Below are 16,035 nucleotides of genomic sequence, written 5' to 3'. Positions count from 1 at the left end.
CGATAAAATTATTACATTTTTTTCGAAAAGGTTCTATTGGGAAATTGAAAATGTTTTAGAAATAAACTGCGCCAATCCGAGGAAAGAAATTGTCACTATAGTTTATCTGGTTCATTTATATCGCAGCCATCATGTCAGTAGTCGCCAGATGGCCTGTTGGGCGGGCGTTTGAAGCAGGACGATTTCCAATGCTCGGATCGTTTTGTGGCTTTATAGCTATTGAGCTTATACAAAATGATTGAATGAAAAATATGTATTTTTTATGATAAGAATGCGGCACAAGAGTCCCAAATGCCCGGAGCCAGAGGCGCTATTGCATATCAAATTGGGGTATGTCGGGCGACTGAAGGAAGTGGGAGGGAAAGGAGACGGGGAAAACAAAGGATGATTGGGAAGTAGAGGAAAATAATTTTAAAGAAGTCACGTTTGAATGTATTTGGGCACAACGATAGTATTGAAAGCTTCAACATCGTTTTAGAACTAGTTTGGAACACCCGCCCGCAGTCCTCTCTTACTCTGGAATTTCCTAAAGATACAGCGACGTTAATCACGGTTCAATTCGACAATTTTCTTTTGATGTTTCTTTGTCTCTTTAAGAATCTCTTTAAACCTGTACCTGTATTTACTTATTTGTGCACGCCGGGTCTCGAACCCGCGATCTAAGGTTCCTATGCGTAGAGGTGGTCGTCTACGCAGTTACCAGAGAAAATCAGAAAATTCTAGTAAAAGCAGAAAATAAATTATATAGGTATGATAAAATTCTGCCTCTTACGAGTAAAAAGATAAAGTTATTAAAATTTCCCAAATTTATTAATTTATTATTTATTTTATTATAACGAAAAATTGTAACCAAATTTTCATCAAACCGCATGGAAATACCAAACCTTTGCATTTGCTATGAATGTTTAACTGTGCGAAGCTTCCTTTTTAGATTATTAATTAATTTTCGGGAATTCGACAGTTTACATTTATTTAAGTTTGTACATAAGTATTATTTGGCCAAAATAAAACCAATTATGGATTTCCTCCTTGCGACTTTACCTCTACTGAGACAGCATAATAGGAATAAGTTATTAAATAAACCAACCAGCGAGTTAAAAAGTTACTCACAAAATATTAACGTCGCCCAAGGGAGTTGAATTACGGGTATTGTATTGCATGAAAACAAACACAACAATGTATTGACAAAAGTATCATTGCAAGACGACATCATCATCGATTCGATGAGCTCCGTGATCTAGCGGGGTCGAGAGTTCGTAACCTGACATTATTACTATTATTGACAAAAGTATCATTGCAAGGCGACATAATCATCGGTTCGATGAGCCCCGTGATCGAGCGGGGTCAAGAGTTCTTAACCTGAAATTATTACTATTATTGACAAATGTATCATTGCAAGACGACATCATCATCGGTTCGATGAGCTGACATTATTACTATTATTGACAACAGTATCATTGCAAGACGACATCATTATCATCGGTTCGATGAACTCCGTGACCGAGTGGGGTCGAGAGTTCGTAACTTGACACTATTACTATTATTGACAAAAGTATCATTGCAAGACGACATAATCATCGGTTCGATGAGCTCCGTGACCACGCGGAGTCGAGAGTTCGTAACCTGACATTACTACTATTATTTAAACACAAATTCACCAAAATTTAAAACAGTAAATCACTTTACGCCACACAGAACCGACTGAAGCTATAAATTCAGAATTTACTAAATTAAGGCTAAGAGAGAATTCTATGAATGTTAACAAGTTTTTGAAATACTTGTCTGCTTTTAGGTCTAGGCTTATCGTGTGATTTGGGATCTTATGTTATTGCCCGTCTTTGAGGAATGAACATTATTAGTTATCAGATATTATATTACAACCCGTTGCTTTTACATTGAGATAAATTGAATTTTTTTCTTCATAAAACAACATTATGTGTTAAAAACTGAATGCAGAGAATTGATGTTCTTTTTCATTATAATGAATTGAATAATTGTCTAATAATAATAATAACTTGTCATAAAGTCCCCTGTAAAAGGTCACAAAGAAGAATAATTTAAAAGCTTCCATCCCCAATTTGATATTACCATTTTCTTAATGCCTGTTCAGGATTCTTGTGAACGAAAGTGGCGCCCTCTGTTATTTAAAAAAAGAATCGTTGAAGTTTTCAAATAGCAACCCCGAGAACATGTCAAATAAATTACAAAACTGAAAATTTCTTAGATTCAAAAACATTACACAATTTCACCACCCCATTTGCCAACAAATTTTTTTCTAAAAAAGCCATCTACGTGGCTTAGCAGCAAGAAACTATTTTTTTTAAATCTGCTAGTTATTTAAAAATATATTTGCTTAATTTTTTTATAATGTCACACCACCATTCGCAATATTTCTTATTGTTACTATTTGTAATCCATAATTCTCATTATATTATTTTATTGGTGTATTTACCCAATTTGGGAGGCTGGTATGGGTACCGCCGCCCCGGGAACCATTTATTGGTTCGCTACATTTGGTGACTTAGCAGGGATGCCCGGATTCATGGGGTGAGGTTTGTCCAGGTCTTGGTGGCGGTTGCGTTTGCCAACCTGCTGCGTGGCGGTCCGGATTGGGATAGACCTGTTGACCTCGCAAGCCGGACTCTCTCGACTCACCATCTCGCACCGCGGTGTGAGTGATTCCTACTCCCAGATTCCTACCCACCCCTCATACATTTTTCCTTACCAGAACTTCCTCTCTCTTTATTTTTCTAAAAGACCCTCCACACAGCATCCCCAAAGTTGGCATCAGCCCTGACGGATTTTTTCTTTAGGGTCTCCTGTTTGGCGCTAATGTAATAAATAGGTACAAATTATTAAAAAAGAAATACAGTGCTTCAATACAGACAATTTCCAATGTTAATACAGTGATTTTAAATAAACATTACATAGTGACAAACAAAAAGAATTAATTGTAAAACGAGAGAACAAAATTCTTGTGACAATTTGTAAAAACTCTGGAAATGGGAAAACGGGGATTTGACCACTTACAAAGTAACCATGTCCGGACTTGAAGTCGTGACAAATGTTTAATAAAGAAGATAAGTAAGACTTCAGATTAGTGTAAATCGGTGTCGAGACTATGCATGCAAATGGCAGTGGGCCCCCCGGGCACGTGACGCACCGGGAGCCCGAGGTGCAGGCAGCAGCGGACTACTATTGGAACCACTCTTCTCTGGAGCCCAACTCCTCACTGGCGGCCCAGGACTATATCTACGACAGGACCAACGTGCGGGCGCTCTTCATCACCCTGTATACGCTGGTCTTCTGTTGCTGTTTCTTTGGTGAGTATGCTGCTTTGCAATTATTTTATTTATATGTAAACGTAGTTATGTTGTGTTTATTTAACGTTTGGAAGAGCAAGGTTTATCTGACACGGTAATGTAGTGCAATTATGATCTCTAAAGTACCTTTCTCTAGAGCCCATTATCATTTTACACTGCTTTGTCAGATGGAATCTTGTTAATGTAAGCGATCGATAACCAGAGTTTTAAAAATGTGGAATATTTCGTCACATATTTGATGCCTATGTAATTTTTTAAACGTTTGAATGGTGCCCGTTAAATGCTGATTTAAGGCCTGTTTTAGTATTTAATCAAATTGTAATTGGTTATCTAACATAAAAAGTTGACCGTTCAGCCTGACAGCATATTATATTTTGATCAAAAGCTGAAACAGGCCGAGAATTGCCGTTCAACGGGACCCTTCAAATGAGTTATATTCAAAATGGCACTGTACGTAGATTTGTTTATATAATATAATCATAACTTTATGGAGTTTAAAACGCCTCAAATCGAACAAAACCGTAATACTTTAGACCGGTAGGTGGCTGAGTTAACATCGCATTTGGTTCACACCCAAGTTTAGTGGGTTCAATTCCTCCATCACAACACAAGCAACATTTTCCGCTTACTGTGGTGGTAGTAGGAGATTTTCAAATAGTGTCAGGTTATTCGTAGCCCGGGAATCTTTGTTTAAAAAAAAAAAATTTAATCTATGAAATTTGTTCGTCTATCGATCGGTTTCAAAAGAACTATTCTGTCGTCATGGCGAAACTAATGCTGTAACGTATAACTTTCGCCCGGACGAAGGAAATGGTCTTTCAAAACCTATCAACACTAGAAATAAATTTATTTGTTCGAAACAAAGACTTTGTTTCATTTAGTGTTTTATTTATGATCAGCACTGTCCCTTTAACCTTACACCTCCGTAGAAAATGTTTAGATATGTTGTCTGGAATTGGTGCTGTATATTGCCATTTCCTCAATCCTCTTTATATTTGATAATTTGTAATAAACATTGACTTCCACAGATAGAACATAGCGCATACAATACACTACTTGAAATCTAACGAAATAAATTTTAGATATTTAACAATTGATATTTTGTTCTTGTTACCTACTTAGTAGTTTTATTACCACAAATAAAAGATAATCTTTGTAACAGAAATTGGCGTCAGCACTAAAATTTAAATTTAAATTACAGATTGCGTTTATATATTTTTTATCGCCTTTTAAGCATTTGACTTTGTGTAGGCATAGAAATATGCTTTGCACGAAAATATGTTTGCTACTGGAATAAATGGTGCAATGTTTGTGACGCGGAACCAACTTTGTGTACCTACTGCCCACCTGCTCTATGCCAATACAGTAAAGTTATGTGTATTGTGTTTGCATGCGAATCTACAAACATAGGGGAAACATTCGTTGGTTGCAGGTTGTCACATCAAAAGAGACCTATTTTGCAACCGAGAGTTTTTTCATTTTTTCATCCATAAAATGTACTCTGTACAAATAAAGTGTTAAAGTAATATTGTGAGGTTTTTTTTAGTACACATACTTTTTTACGATCAGCGGTGAAAACAAAACTGGAGACAATCATTTCATGAAAACGTTGTCGTTTTCGGATACATTTTGAAGAACTTAAGCCTATTTTTCCAGATATTTTCCATTGCATGAAGCATTTTAAACGGTAATAAAATTCACGTATATACTTACGTTAAATATCGATGGATATATCTAAAAATTCAGCCTTGAATTCTTAGAAAAAACTCCTTATAAAATAAAACAGATGCCTACAAAATTATCCTTTATATTCGTAAAATCCTTTATATTGGAAAATAAGATTATTTCACGTATTCTTCTTTGACATGCTGAATAACCCACAACATCAGCCTAACCCGACTGATAACCGATATACTAACTGGAAAACTTCAAAATACATACGTTTTTGGCAATATATCCCCCGAGTTTTCTGCAGTAGTGAGTGAACAATTTGCACGTTCAAATGAAATGCCACCGTAGATACTGAAAGAGATTGAGAAGTTAGATGTCAGGCAATCTCCTGGGACCCCAGGGAAAAGCAGTAAATAAGCTGTCTGTAGCCCTGGAGATCTGGATTCTAAATATTTCCTACGCTATCACACCTTTCTTCTACACTAGAGAAGAAAATGTACATAGATACTAAATAAAGAATTGACTTTTATTCTTACTTTGAATTTGGTAGTAAATGGTATTTAAGTTAGGTTTCTACAAATTATGAGAAATACTGCTATTCCATGGAAGCGTTGGCTTATGGTTGGAAGAGGAGAATACAATATCTATCAGTAATTACTTATATTATAGATACATGTATTATTTTTTTTTTTATTATTTATTGAGTTAGTTAATACATTTGAATATAAACTAATATAAACAAGATCATATTTCATTTTGTAATTTTACATATTTTTACAATAAATATAACATTTATTTTTAAATACATTCATTCTTCCTTCATTCTTCAGACTTTCAGGCATTTCATCATACATTTTTAGTCCTTTGTACATTAGGCAGTTCTGTGATTTTGTTTTTTTCATATGTGGCAATCTAATCCTATTTACATTTCTGGTTTCGTAATTATGAACATCTCTATTAAAAACAATTTCATCCTTAAAATATTTTGGCATTTGGTTGTTCATGATTTTATGTACAAAAATTAACACATTAAATAATAGTCTCTTTTTTATAGAAATCCAATTTAGCTGTTCTCTCATTTGATCTATGTTTGCGTATTTTCCTTTTCCTAGTATACATCTCATAGCTCTATTCTGTATAACATCTAGCTTGTTCAAGTTTCCTTCATTGGCCAAATACAACACAGTAGAGCAATAATCTAAATGTGGAGCAACTATAGTTTTATAAATCAGCTCTGTAGTGTTTCCATTTAGTTTATTTCTTAATCTTCTAAGAAAATTGACTTTTTTAGATACCTTCTTTAGCACATATTCAAAATTTGCTGCGAAAGTTAGTTTTGAATCTAGTATCACACCCAGGTACTTAATTTCATTTACTTTTTCAATTTTTTCGCCATTAATTGTCAATTTTAACTCTGTGTTATGCGTTTTATTGCCTATTTCCATATATTTTGTTTTGTTGACATTCAGTTTTAATTTGTTTAATTTCAGCCATTTCGCTATATTTTGTAGGTCTTCATTTAATTTATTGATTGCATCTATGTATTCTTCACATGAAATATAGATTAATGTATCGTCTGCAAATAATCTAATTTTGCAATGTTTTATGGTTTTAATTATATCATTAATGTAAATAATGAATAGAATTGGACCTAATACCGACCCTTGTGGAACACCGAGGTTGTTTTCTATCGGTTCTGATTCTGAGCTTTCCACTTTTGTTACCTGTTTTCTTTCATGGAGATATTCTTTGCAAAGATTTAGAGCTACTTCAGAAAGACCTATATCTTCCAATTTTTCCAAAAGTTTTTTCCTTTCTATCGTTTCAAATGCTCTTTTAAAATCTAAAAATGTTGCAATGGTGATTTTTTTATTATCTGTTTCTTTCTTCCATGTATCAATCACAATGTTTAATGCAGCTTCACAAGAGTTATTATTACGGAATCCTGATTGTTCGTCACATAATATATGATGTTTTTCCAAATACTCAACGAGTTGTTTCTTTATTACAATTTCTAGTACCTGTTCGTATTTTGGTAACATATTTATAGGTCTAAATTCTTCGCATTTTCTGGTATTAACAACTTTCGGAATCGGGATCACAATAGATGTTTTCCATGTGTTTGGAAATTTTCCACTTCTTAACGATTCATTTATTATGTTCAGTAGATGAGGTCCTATCACTGGCATTGCATCCCTTAAAACTGTAAAGCTTATTCCATCTGGACTCTCTTTTGATTTGGTGCTGTTTAGAATCTGTAAAAGATATGTTTCATCAATCTCTTTAAACACAAGTTTTTCTCGGTTTAGGGGAACATTTCTCACGCGGTTGTCTTCCTTCAGTATTGGTATACTCTGATGTAATTCCGTTATGCTGTTTACAAAATATTTGTTGAAGCAGTTCTGTATGCTACCCTGTATCTGATGTGGAAATTCAATGTCATGTTTCATCCCTTTATCTTCAGTTTGCATTAATCCTTTTATGGTTTTCCACATTTTTTTAGTGTCTCCTTTTTCACAGATAATTTTATTTTTGAAGTAATCGTTCTTACAAACTTTCAGTTGTTTTGAGTATTTATTTCTTGCATTTTTGAATGCTTTCCAGTCTTGTGAGTTTCTTGAGATTTTTGCAATTTTGTACAGTCTATCTCTTTCATATTGTATTGATTGTAGTTCTATGTTATACCATTTATTTGTTCCTCTTATTTTAGTAGTTTGGATTGGTATTAACTGGTCGATTACTTCTTGAAGGTTATTTATTAATGATTTAGCCTTTTCATTAAATTCCATTTGATGAAGTTCATTCATATCACCCAGAAGTTCAATTAACCTTTCACTGTTATATTTTTTATAATTTCTGTATTTTATTACTTTGCTGGTTTTCGTATTAGTTCTTTTTGTGTTATCTGTAATGTGGATAAGGTTATGGTCGGTTATTTTTGGCTCATCTAGAACTTTTACATTCAAATCTAATCTGTTGGATATGACAATGACAATTATGTGCTAAGTATGTATGTATTATTAACTATGTTTAAGTAATTATAAAACATGTTTGATAAATGTGATTCAAATGTAATTAGTATGCTACTAGTAGTTATAACGGTCTTAAAATAATGTGATTAGTAATAATACAAAATTAAATGATGTATATATTTGGAGAAGAAATTGTCACTCGTGGAAAATAATTTAGATTTTAGAAACAACTTTTTCTTTTAACTTATTTTGAAGGATACACCCATCAATGTAATATATCATTGAAGAAGAAGATAATTCTAATAAATATAATCGAAATTTCAAAAAGAACAAGACACAGAAAAATAAAAATATATAATAGTCACAGCTTTTTTTTAATTTTTTTTATAGTGAATACCTCACAAGAGTCCCAACTGCTCCCGTCTGGAGCCAGTGAGACTATGGCATCCCCAATTGGGGGATGTTGTGAGGCTGAAGGTAAGTGGGGAAGGGAAAGAGGAAGGTGGGGAAGTACCTGGCTATTCAGATCTAGTCACTAAACACGGCTAAAGCTATTTGGAGCAACGTTTCAATTCTGAATGGTGGTCTTACACCAGGGCGATACTGGTAGTATCTTCCACTCTGGAACGTGCCGCAAATATACTATATATTATTTTAATTAATCAATTGTGAAATAACACAAATTAATCAAATAAAATTTATTTGCGCACGCCGGGTTCGAACCCGCGACCTTCGGAATGGCAGTCCAATGCGTTACCACTGGACTATGCCGGCCGTCAGGAATCGAAATCAGGATTTCTCGTCTTACCGGGACAAGCGTCTTAAACCACTCGAAAATTCGATTATATTTATTAAAAGTCATATTTGTCGATATCATATTTCAAATTCAGAATTAAAAATCAGAAATGTTTATCCGAGACCATATTATCTAGGTTAGAAACCAATTTCATTAGAAACTTTGTAATCGTTTAAAAAAAGGCAGAGACCAAAAATATGGGAAAAAACTAGTTGCAAAATGAGATTTGTTTATTTTTAAGACTAATTCAGGCGAAAAAAAAAAATTTTTCATCAGATTGTATTATTATTATTATTAGTATGACCACAGTGAAGTTAAGTCCCATGAAACACAGTTAATCTTATAAACTGTCTATTCATGTTTAATGAACGTATTTGTTTGTTGTTTTTCGTTTTTAGCTTTTTGCTTATCATTTTTATTAAATACATTTATAAATCAAATAGAGTGCTAAATGCCAAAATAACGAGAGTAGAAAACTTATAAATGATGCTATATTTTGATTTATTTTATTGAAGTTCGATTACAAGTGATTAATATCCACCCATTTTTGGCACATGGCGTTGTGTTAGTGCAAAATAACGAGAAATAAATTACATATCGAATAGATCAAAATCTAGTACAATATAAAGTAAATAATATAGTAATATAAAGTACAATATAACACTTTGCTTTATTATTTGCATGATTTCGATGAAAACTGGGACTGCAGGCCTATTAAGAATGAATTGAAAGAGTTCCTAGCAACGTATCAGTCAAAAACGAATGTTTTATGGATACTACGTATATTCTCTTATATAGATTACGCATAAGCCTCTTGCAAAATTAGTTTTTTCTACACGACCGCTCCAGGGAGAGAGTTATGACAACACTACTTTCTCTTATAAATTCGGTCTAATTTTTGCCAACAAGGTCAACAGCATGTAGCATGACTGAATCGCAACAATAACACAAATTCTATTACATGTTACACCAATTGACTCTTCGAAATTGAATTTTTTTGAAAAAAAATTTCCAGACGATAATTATTTTTAAATGTTCAGAAGATAGCAAATACAACACAGTGCGCAAGCTATGCATAATTTATGAGCAATATAAATTAGTTAAGTGAAAAGAACAGAGTGGGTGTTCTCAATACACGTGTTTTTATACTTTCGCTTCGGATATTCTTATTAGGACACTCCATAGCGGCTATAAACAGAAGTGGGCGAGGACAGCTTCTTAGATCCGACTGTTAGGGTAATCGGGTTACTCCGGAATGCGGTCAGGACGATTGTGTTGCAGTCCTATTACATTATGCGCAACTCGGCTAAGGCGTAATTATCTCCCACTGATGCAATACCAGAAGCAGTCAACAAATATCATTTCGGTAAATATCAAAAAACCTAATTTAACAAAACAAAGATGCTTTATAAAATGATATGGTTTTATTAGACTCTTTGCGATTTGATGAGTTTAAAGCATTGTTAATTTATTCGTTTAAATTTAATTTTTGCACATGTTTGACATTTGTCATGTGGGAACGGGTCATTCCTTCCACCTGTTCAGTTCGACAGCTTGGCTGTGGAACCATTTGTCGGCCTCTGTGTTTCCTCCCTACAACATGGGTCTCATCAAGACCCATGTTCACTCCCACTTCTTCTCAAAATATTCTCCACAAAGCATCCCCAAAGATGAAAGAGGCCCTGAGGAAAATTATTTTCCTCAGGACCTCCCGTGTGTTGGATCCAATTGGTGGAGAAATATTAGTCAGTGGATACTAATTTACACAATGTATTATCTCCTTATATATTATGTATTAAAGTCCTTTCTTCTCATTCGCTCAAGCCGTCTCTAGTCGTTAAACTATTCAAATAAGCTTCTGGGATACTCAGTTTGATCAGTGACTGCCATGCAGAGGCGTGCATTCCTTATAGTAGGTATGCATATAGGCACTGCCTACCCTACCTCACTCACCTAAAATTATAAATAATATTAAAATGTATAAATTGTTGCAAGGAAAGAGAAGTCTCGTTTTTATACCGTTCGGTGGCCGAGTTGACATCGCGCTTGGGTCCCATTCGGGCGTAGTGTGTTCAATTCCTCGGCTGGCTAAGTCCTCCATCACAACACAAGCAACATTTTCAGCCTACTGTGGTGGTAGTAGGAGATTTTCAAATATTGTCAGGTTATTCGTAACCCGGGAATGTTTGTCATTCTTTTCAAGAATAAAAAAAAAATGTTAATGTCGAAAAAGGCTGTGCCTTTCGGTACAAATGTAGCAATTAGTGACATCTGTTGGTACATCTATGAATTAGTACAACTTTACTAACGAAGCGTGTATTATATAATATTAAGTTATCTTTCATTGAGATATGTTATTCAGTAATTGTTTTCTAACATGTATAAATATTTGATGTGGCTATATTCCCAATCAATCATTAAATGTTGCAACTTATACTAACAAGCATGTGGTAAGTTTTTTAATGTCAATTAACCCTGCTAATTATGAATTTCACTTATAACTTACAACATCAGTCACTTATAAAAATAATAAATTAATGCATGTATCTATTTAAAAGCGAGCTTCTTTCTGCACATTGGCATAGGTGGCGCAGTAGCATATTTAGCCGCCAGTAGCTGGAAATTGAACCCAGAATTTTGTTAAAAGCTCCAGAATTTTTTTTGGCTTATCTTTAAAAAAATCAACCAAATAATTTTAAACTGTTGATCTAGCTAAATAAATTTTTGGTAAGTACCTCTGATTGTTTTTTATCCACTACATATTTTTTGTATTATGAGGTACCCCGCTGAAAACTGTGTGCACGCCAATGCTGCCATGTAGCGCATTTTATTATTAGATTATTAAAGACTAACAACAAAATATTGTTTGATGTAGTTTCATAAATTTAGTTGCTTTACATTTCAAAACCGTTAAATCATAGCGGCCGGTATTCCATTGCAGGTACAAATTTGATTAAAAAACTTTATAAAAGCATAATGTAATTTTATGAAACAATTTTACAAAGTTTTTCAATCATCACATTGTTACGTCTGCAGTTTTGTTTGTGAATGTGTACTATAACAGTTACGATTGGTTAATAATTAGTTCCGCCATAAAGTTACTAATATTTCGCAAAGCTGTTCATTTAAATTTTTTCATAAACTGTTCAAAAACATTTGTTCATTTGTGGGGATGGACTTTCTGGTTGTTTTAATATTATGGTTGGAATTAATTTATCATTTTTCAGAAGATTTTTATTTTCATCATGGCAACAAAGAGATTATAGAAATTAAAACTGTTGAAGTGTACGAGGTTGCTGATAATTTATTAAATTGTGATGTTTATTGTTATTGAGTTTACCAAAAACACGTAAAAGTTGTGTAATGGTATGTACTATTTTTGTGTTCCTACGCTTTCATCAGTGATGTCTTTGCGAAACGTCATTGAGAAACAGCACTTCGTCTTACTTACGCCTATTTTACGCGAATTGGAATATTCGAAATACATATTTTTTGTTTTAACCCCAGTTCCAAATGTATTTAATAAACATTTATTTATATATATATATACGTCTAAAAAGGATTACACAATAACTTCATTCAAAAAATTTAAGGTTTGATTGTTTATCATCAAATGTACTAATTTAGGTTATCTGTGCTATGTTTTAGTTAGTCCCGCGTTAAATCTGGTTCAATGAAATAAAATTTGCTTTAAATTTAAATTTAATTTTCAAAATTGGAATTTTGAAGAATTCAGACGAGCAATAAAATTGGCAAATATTTAATTACCTATTGAATAATAGTTTAACAGAAAATTATTTAAATTTTCATTTTTAAAATCGTAATCATAATATCCCGTTTTTTTCACGAATTCGAATTCAGACTCGATTTTTATGTTCTGAAATCGGATAGCACGTTTGAAACGTGCTGTATGCAAGGAATGTGTCATATCTGTGTAAATTTAGCTATAACACTCACTGTCGCCGAGATCGAGGTTCTTGAGGGAATAAATCATCAGGCCTGTGGTTTGTAAAGGGGCCCGGGGCCGAGCAATCGCAGTATCTATTATAATTATCCGTTAAAAAAATACTGTTATAACGCATTTTGTACTGGCCTGCATACGTGTGAGACATGGTGTCACTAACGACTCCGAATTCAATATAATGACGCCTGTAGAATCATATTTGGATACCGAAGATACAGCAGCGCATTGACAATGTTCACAGAATTATGACTAAATGGATTTGCCGGCCTGATGAGACGCCGGGTCACTGGAGCCAGGATGCGCTAATGGCCTCCGCCAACACGTTGGTGACCGCAGCCTACCAGCACCAAACGCCACCACTGAGTGAGCGCTGGGCCCAAGCTCACTCAAGACCACGCCCTGCATAGTTGTTAATTACTTTGTTGTTAATTTATTCTTTGTCATATATTTTTTCAATTTCACATACCTACTGTACAAAAAATATATACATCTGTTGGTACATCTATTAATTAGTACAACTTTACTAACAAAGTGTTTATCATATAATATAATGTTATTTTTCATTGAAATATTGAAATTTATATGTTATTCAGCAATTGTCTTGTAACATGTATAAATATTTGTTTGGCTGTATTACATATTGAACATTGTATTCAAACATTAAACGCCACAGCTTAGACTAAATGTTGTTTATATATATATATGGGACGTGTGGGATTGCACTAACCTCCCCACATCCTGGAATAAAAATTATTATTATTATTAAGCTCCCTCTAGATTTTTTTTTAATTAAAAAAAATGGCACATGTACAAGATAAATGAGCTTTGCCTTAACATCACTTATCGGAAATTATGGGTATTACCAATATATAAATATATTTATTCAAATTATTTGTAATCCCGTTAAAAACAGGATTGCAGACAGTTCCTGATAAACTTTTAGTAAACTCCTAATATATCGAAATACGTGGTTATGCACCTGTATTGCCCTTGATAATATATAATAAAGAAATGCAAAAATCGTGATAATATATTCGTATTTTACTAACAGTTTATCAGGAAACCCATTCGATCCCTTTTTTAACCGGATCACCAATATTTGGAGAGTTTCAGAATAAATTAGCAATACTCATTTTTCTAGGTGTGTGGTATGTATTATGCTCTGCATTAGTAGACAAAATAAAGTGGGCATTTTTTTCCAGGAAACCTCTTGGTCATATTGGTAGTGACGCTCTCCAGGAGGCTGCGGTCCATTACCAACTTCTTCCTGGCCAACCTCGCCCTAGCCGACTTCTGCGTGGGGGTCTTCTGCGTACTGCAGAACTTGTCCATTTACCTTATGCCCAGGTACTAATCCAGCTACTTTACCTTGATTTTTTTTTTCTTCATATGGTGACGGAAAGCTATTGGCAAAATAGGGATGCTCGAGTTATTCAGCCAGTTGACGGCATCGGCAAAACTTAATTAAGCACCATCTTACCTCTGGGAAACTGGCGAAGGTGTATCCCGTAAAGTTTACACCATGAATATATACATTGAAATCTATAATTTCCATTCCTTATCGTCAGGCAGCTACGTAAAAGATAAAATCACCAATAAATTGACATTGTCGAATTGAAATATTAAACTTAATATACTTTGGCAGTTCGAATGTACTTATTGACTCTAAAAACGGAGTCAATTAGTTCATGAGGTCATTAGTCATACATAACTCACAACTTTTGTTTCTCGATGCTGGAACGGAATCATTTGATCGCGTCGATGAATTAATTAAGTCCACGGATCATTAGGCTTAGTTAGTTAGTCCCAATTCATTAAAAAGCCAGTTATTTTGCATAACGAACGACATTATCCAAAAAGTTGTGCATATTGACAGCTAAACCGATATCTTGAAGGCCGCGCTAAAAGTAACGGCTTTTGTCTACCGACTATCGGAGTCATATTCAAATAGGGCTTATTCAATCGCTCGTGTTAGACCTACAGCTGCCCAATAAACGCCACAAAAAGTTCTCGAAAAGGAACTCCTATTTCAATATGTATGTAAATTTCTCTTTGCTTCATCATTTACAGGAATATTTTATAAAGCACCTTTAAGTTTTTAAATCCCTTAAAGATTGTTTAGGTGCGAGTGTGCTTTAAATGAACAATATATACCTTCTCTATTAACATAAAGAAACATTACATGCCGTGTTTAAGATGAGCATTATTTAAGAGTTTTATAATATCAAAAACTTCCGAGTAACACTTGGAAAAACTGATTTTCATGAAAAACGATATTTTGCTTACGAGAGTACAAAATTTTTCAGAAGATAACCTTGTAAAATTAACACTTGGAACGCACACGAAGGTGATAAATAATAACAACATAAAAATTGCAGTTTCTTTTTCAAAGGAATGCAAAAAAAAACATATTAGAATGAAAGATTTTATAAATAAATATTGGCGAAATCATGAAGATCGTAACATTCTTACGATTTTATGTTAAAAAACACGAAGAATGCAAGAATAAAACGATCTTCTCTAAATTATTCCAAATGCTCGTCTGAAATTCCGCCCGTTTTACTAACAGTTGATTGAATCCCCGTTTGTTTGTTTAATTTACAAGATGTTGGATTTATTTTGTTTGCGTTCCAGCTGGATTTTCGGCGATTTCCTCTGCAAGATGTATCAGTTTACCCACTCGCTGAGCTACACAGCCTCCATCTTCATCCTGGTGGTCATTTGCACGGAGAGGTACTTCGCTATCATACATCCCATCACGTGCAAGCAGATCCTCACCCCCACCAGGCTGAGGGTGAGTTATTACTATCTATTTATTTACTAATTGCTTTACTGACGCTTTACACCTCAATGATATCCCTCAAACCTTGTTGAGACGATCTCAATGGTGGAGCGGAAAGCGTCCTAGTTCCGGATATAGAGGACACGGATCCGAGAAGGAGAGTGAACATAATTAAATACGTAAGTCCTGTTATAACTCGACAATTTGGCATTTCATTTTTCTGTTAATTTGTTTGTTACGTTTTGGTTCCGATATCAAAATGGTGGCCGTTTTAATGGTTCAGTAAACATTATTTTTTCAAATGTTTAATCGTCGTGCGTGATGTAGGTAAAATCTTATGATATCAAAGGAAATTTTGATTTTGATTTTAAATAAGAGAATATTAAAAACATGTTTCTTTGGACACGAGGTCAAGTCTTCACAAAATTTTGAATTTTGTATTTGTATTTAGTTATTTGACATATTTTTAAATTTCAATGACGCACTCCTCTTTTTGGAGTTATAGTTACTCTCAAAAACCACCATTC

General features: G+C 33.9%; 1 protein-coding gene across 1 annotated transcript in view; it reads left to right on the top strand.

Annotated features, from left to right (window-relative positions):
• The first annotated feature begins 3,121 nt into the window (after window positions 1-3,121).
• Window positions 3,122-16,035, top strand: part of LOC149424637 (trissin receptor-like) — a 33,076-nt gene continuing 20,162 nt past the window's right edge. Inside the window, exons 1-3 of the mRNA XM_089631084.1 lie at window positions 3,122-3,323; window positions 13,929-14,073; window positions 15,361-15,520. Of these exons, the coding sequence (XP_089487210.1) occupies window positions 3,122-3,323; window positions 13,929-14,073; window positions 15,361-15,520 (507 nt within the window). The remainder of the gene's footprint in view (window positions 3,324-13,928; window positions 14,074-15,360; window positions 15,521-16,035) is intronic.

This window comes from Hesperophylax consimilis, chromosome 4 (genome assembly GCF_061612785.1).
Source record: "Hesperophylax consimilis isolate HC1 chromosome 4, BYU_Hcon_1.0, whole genome shotgun sequence".
In the NCBI taxonomy this organism is placed as follows: domain Eukaryota; kingdom Metazoa; phylum Arthropoda; class Insecta; order Trichoptera; family Limnephilidae; genus Hesperophylax; species Hesperophylax consimilis.
This window is presented reverse-complemented; position numbering and strand designations above follow the sequence as displayed.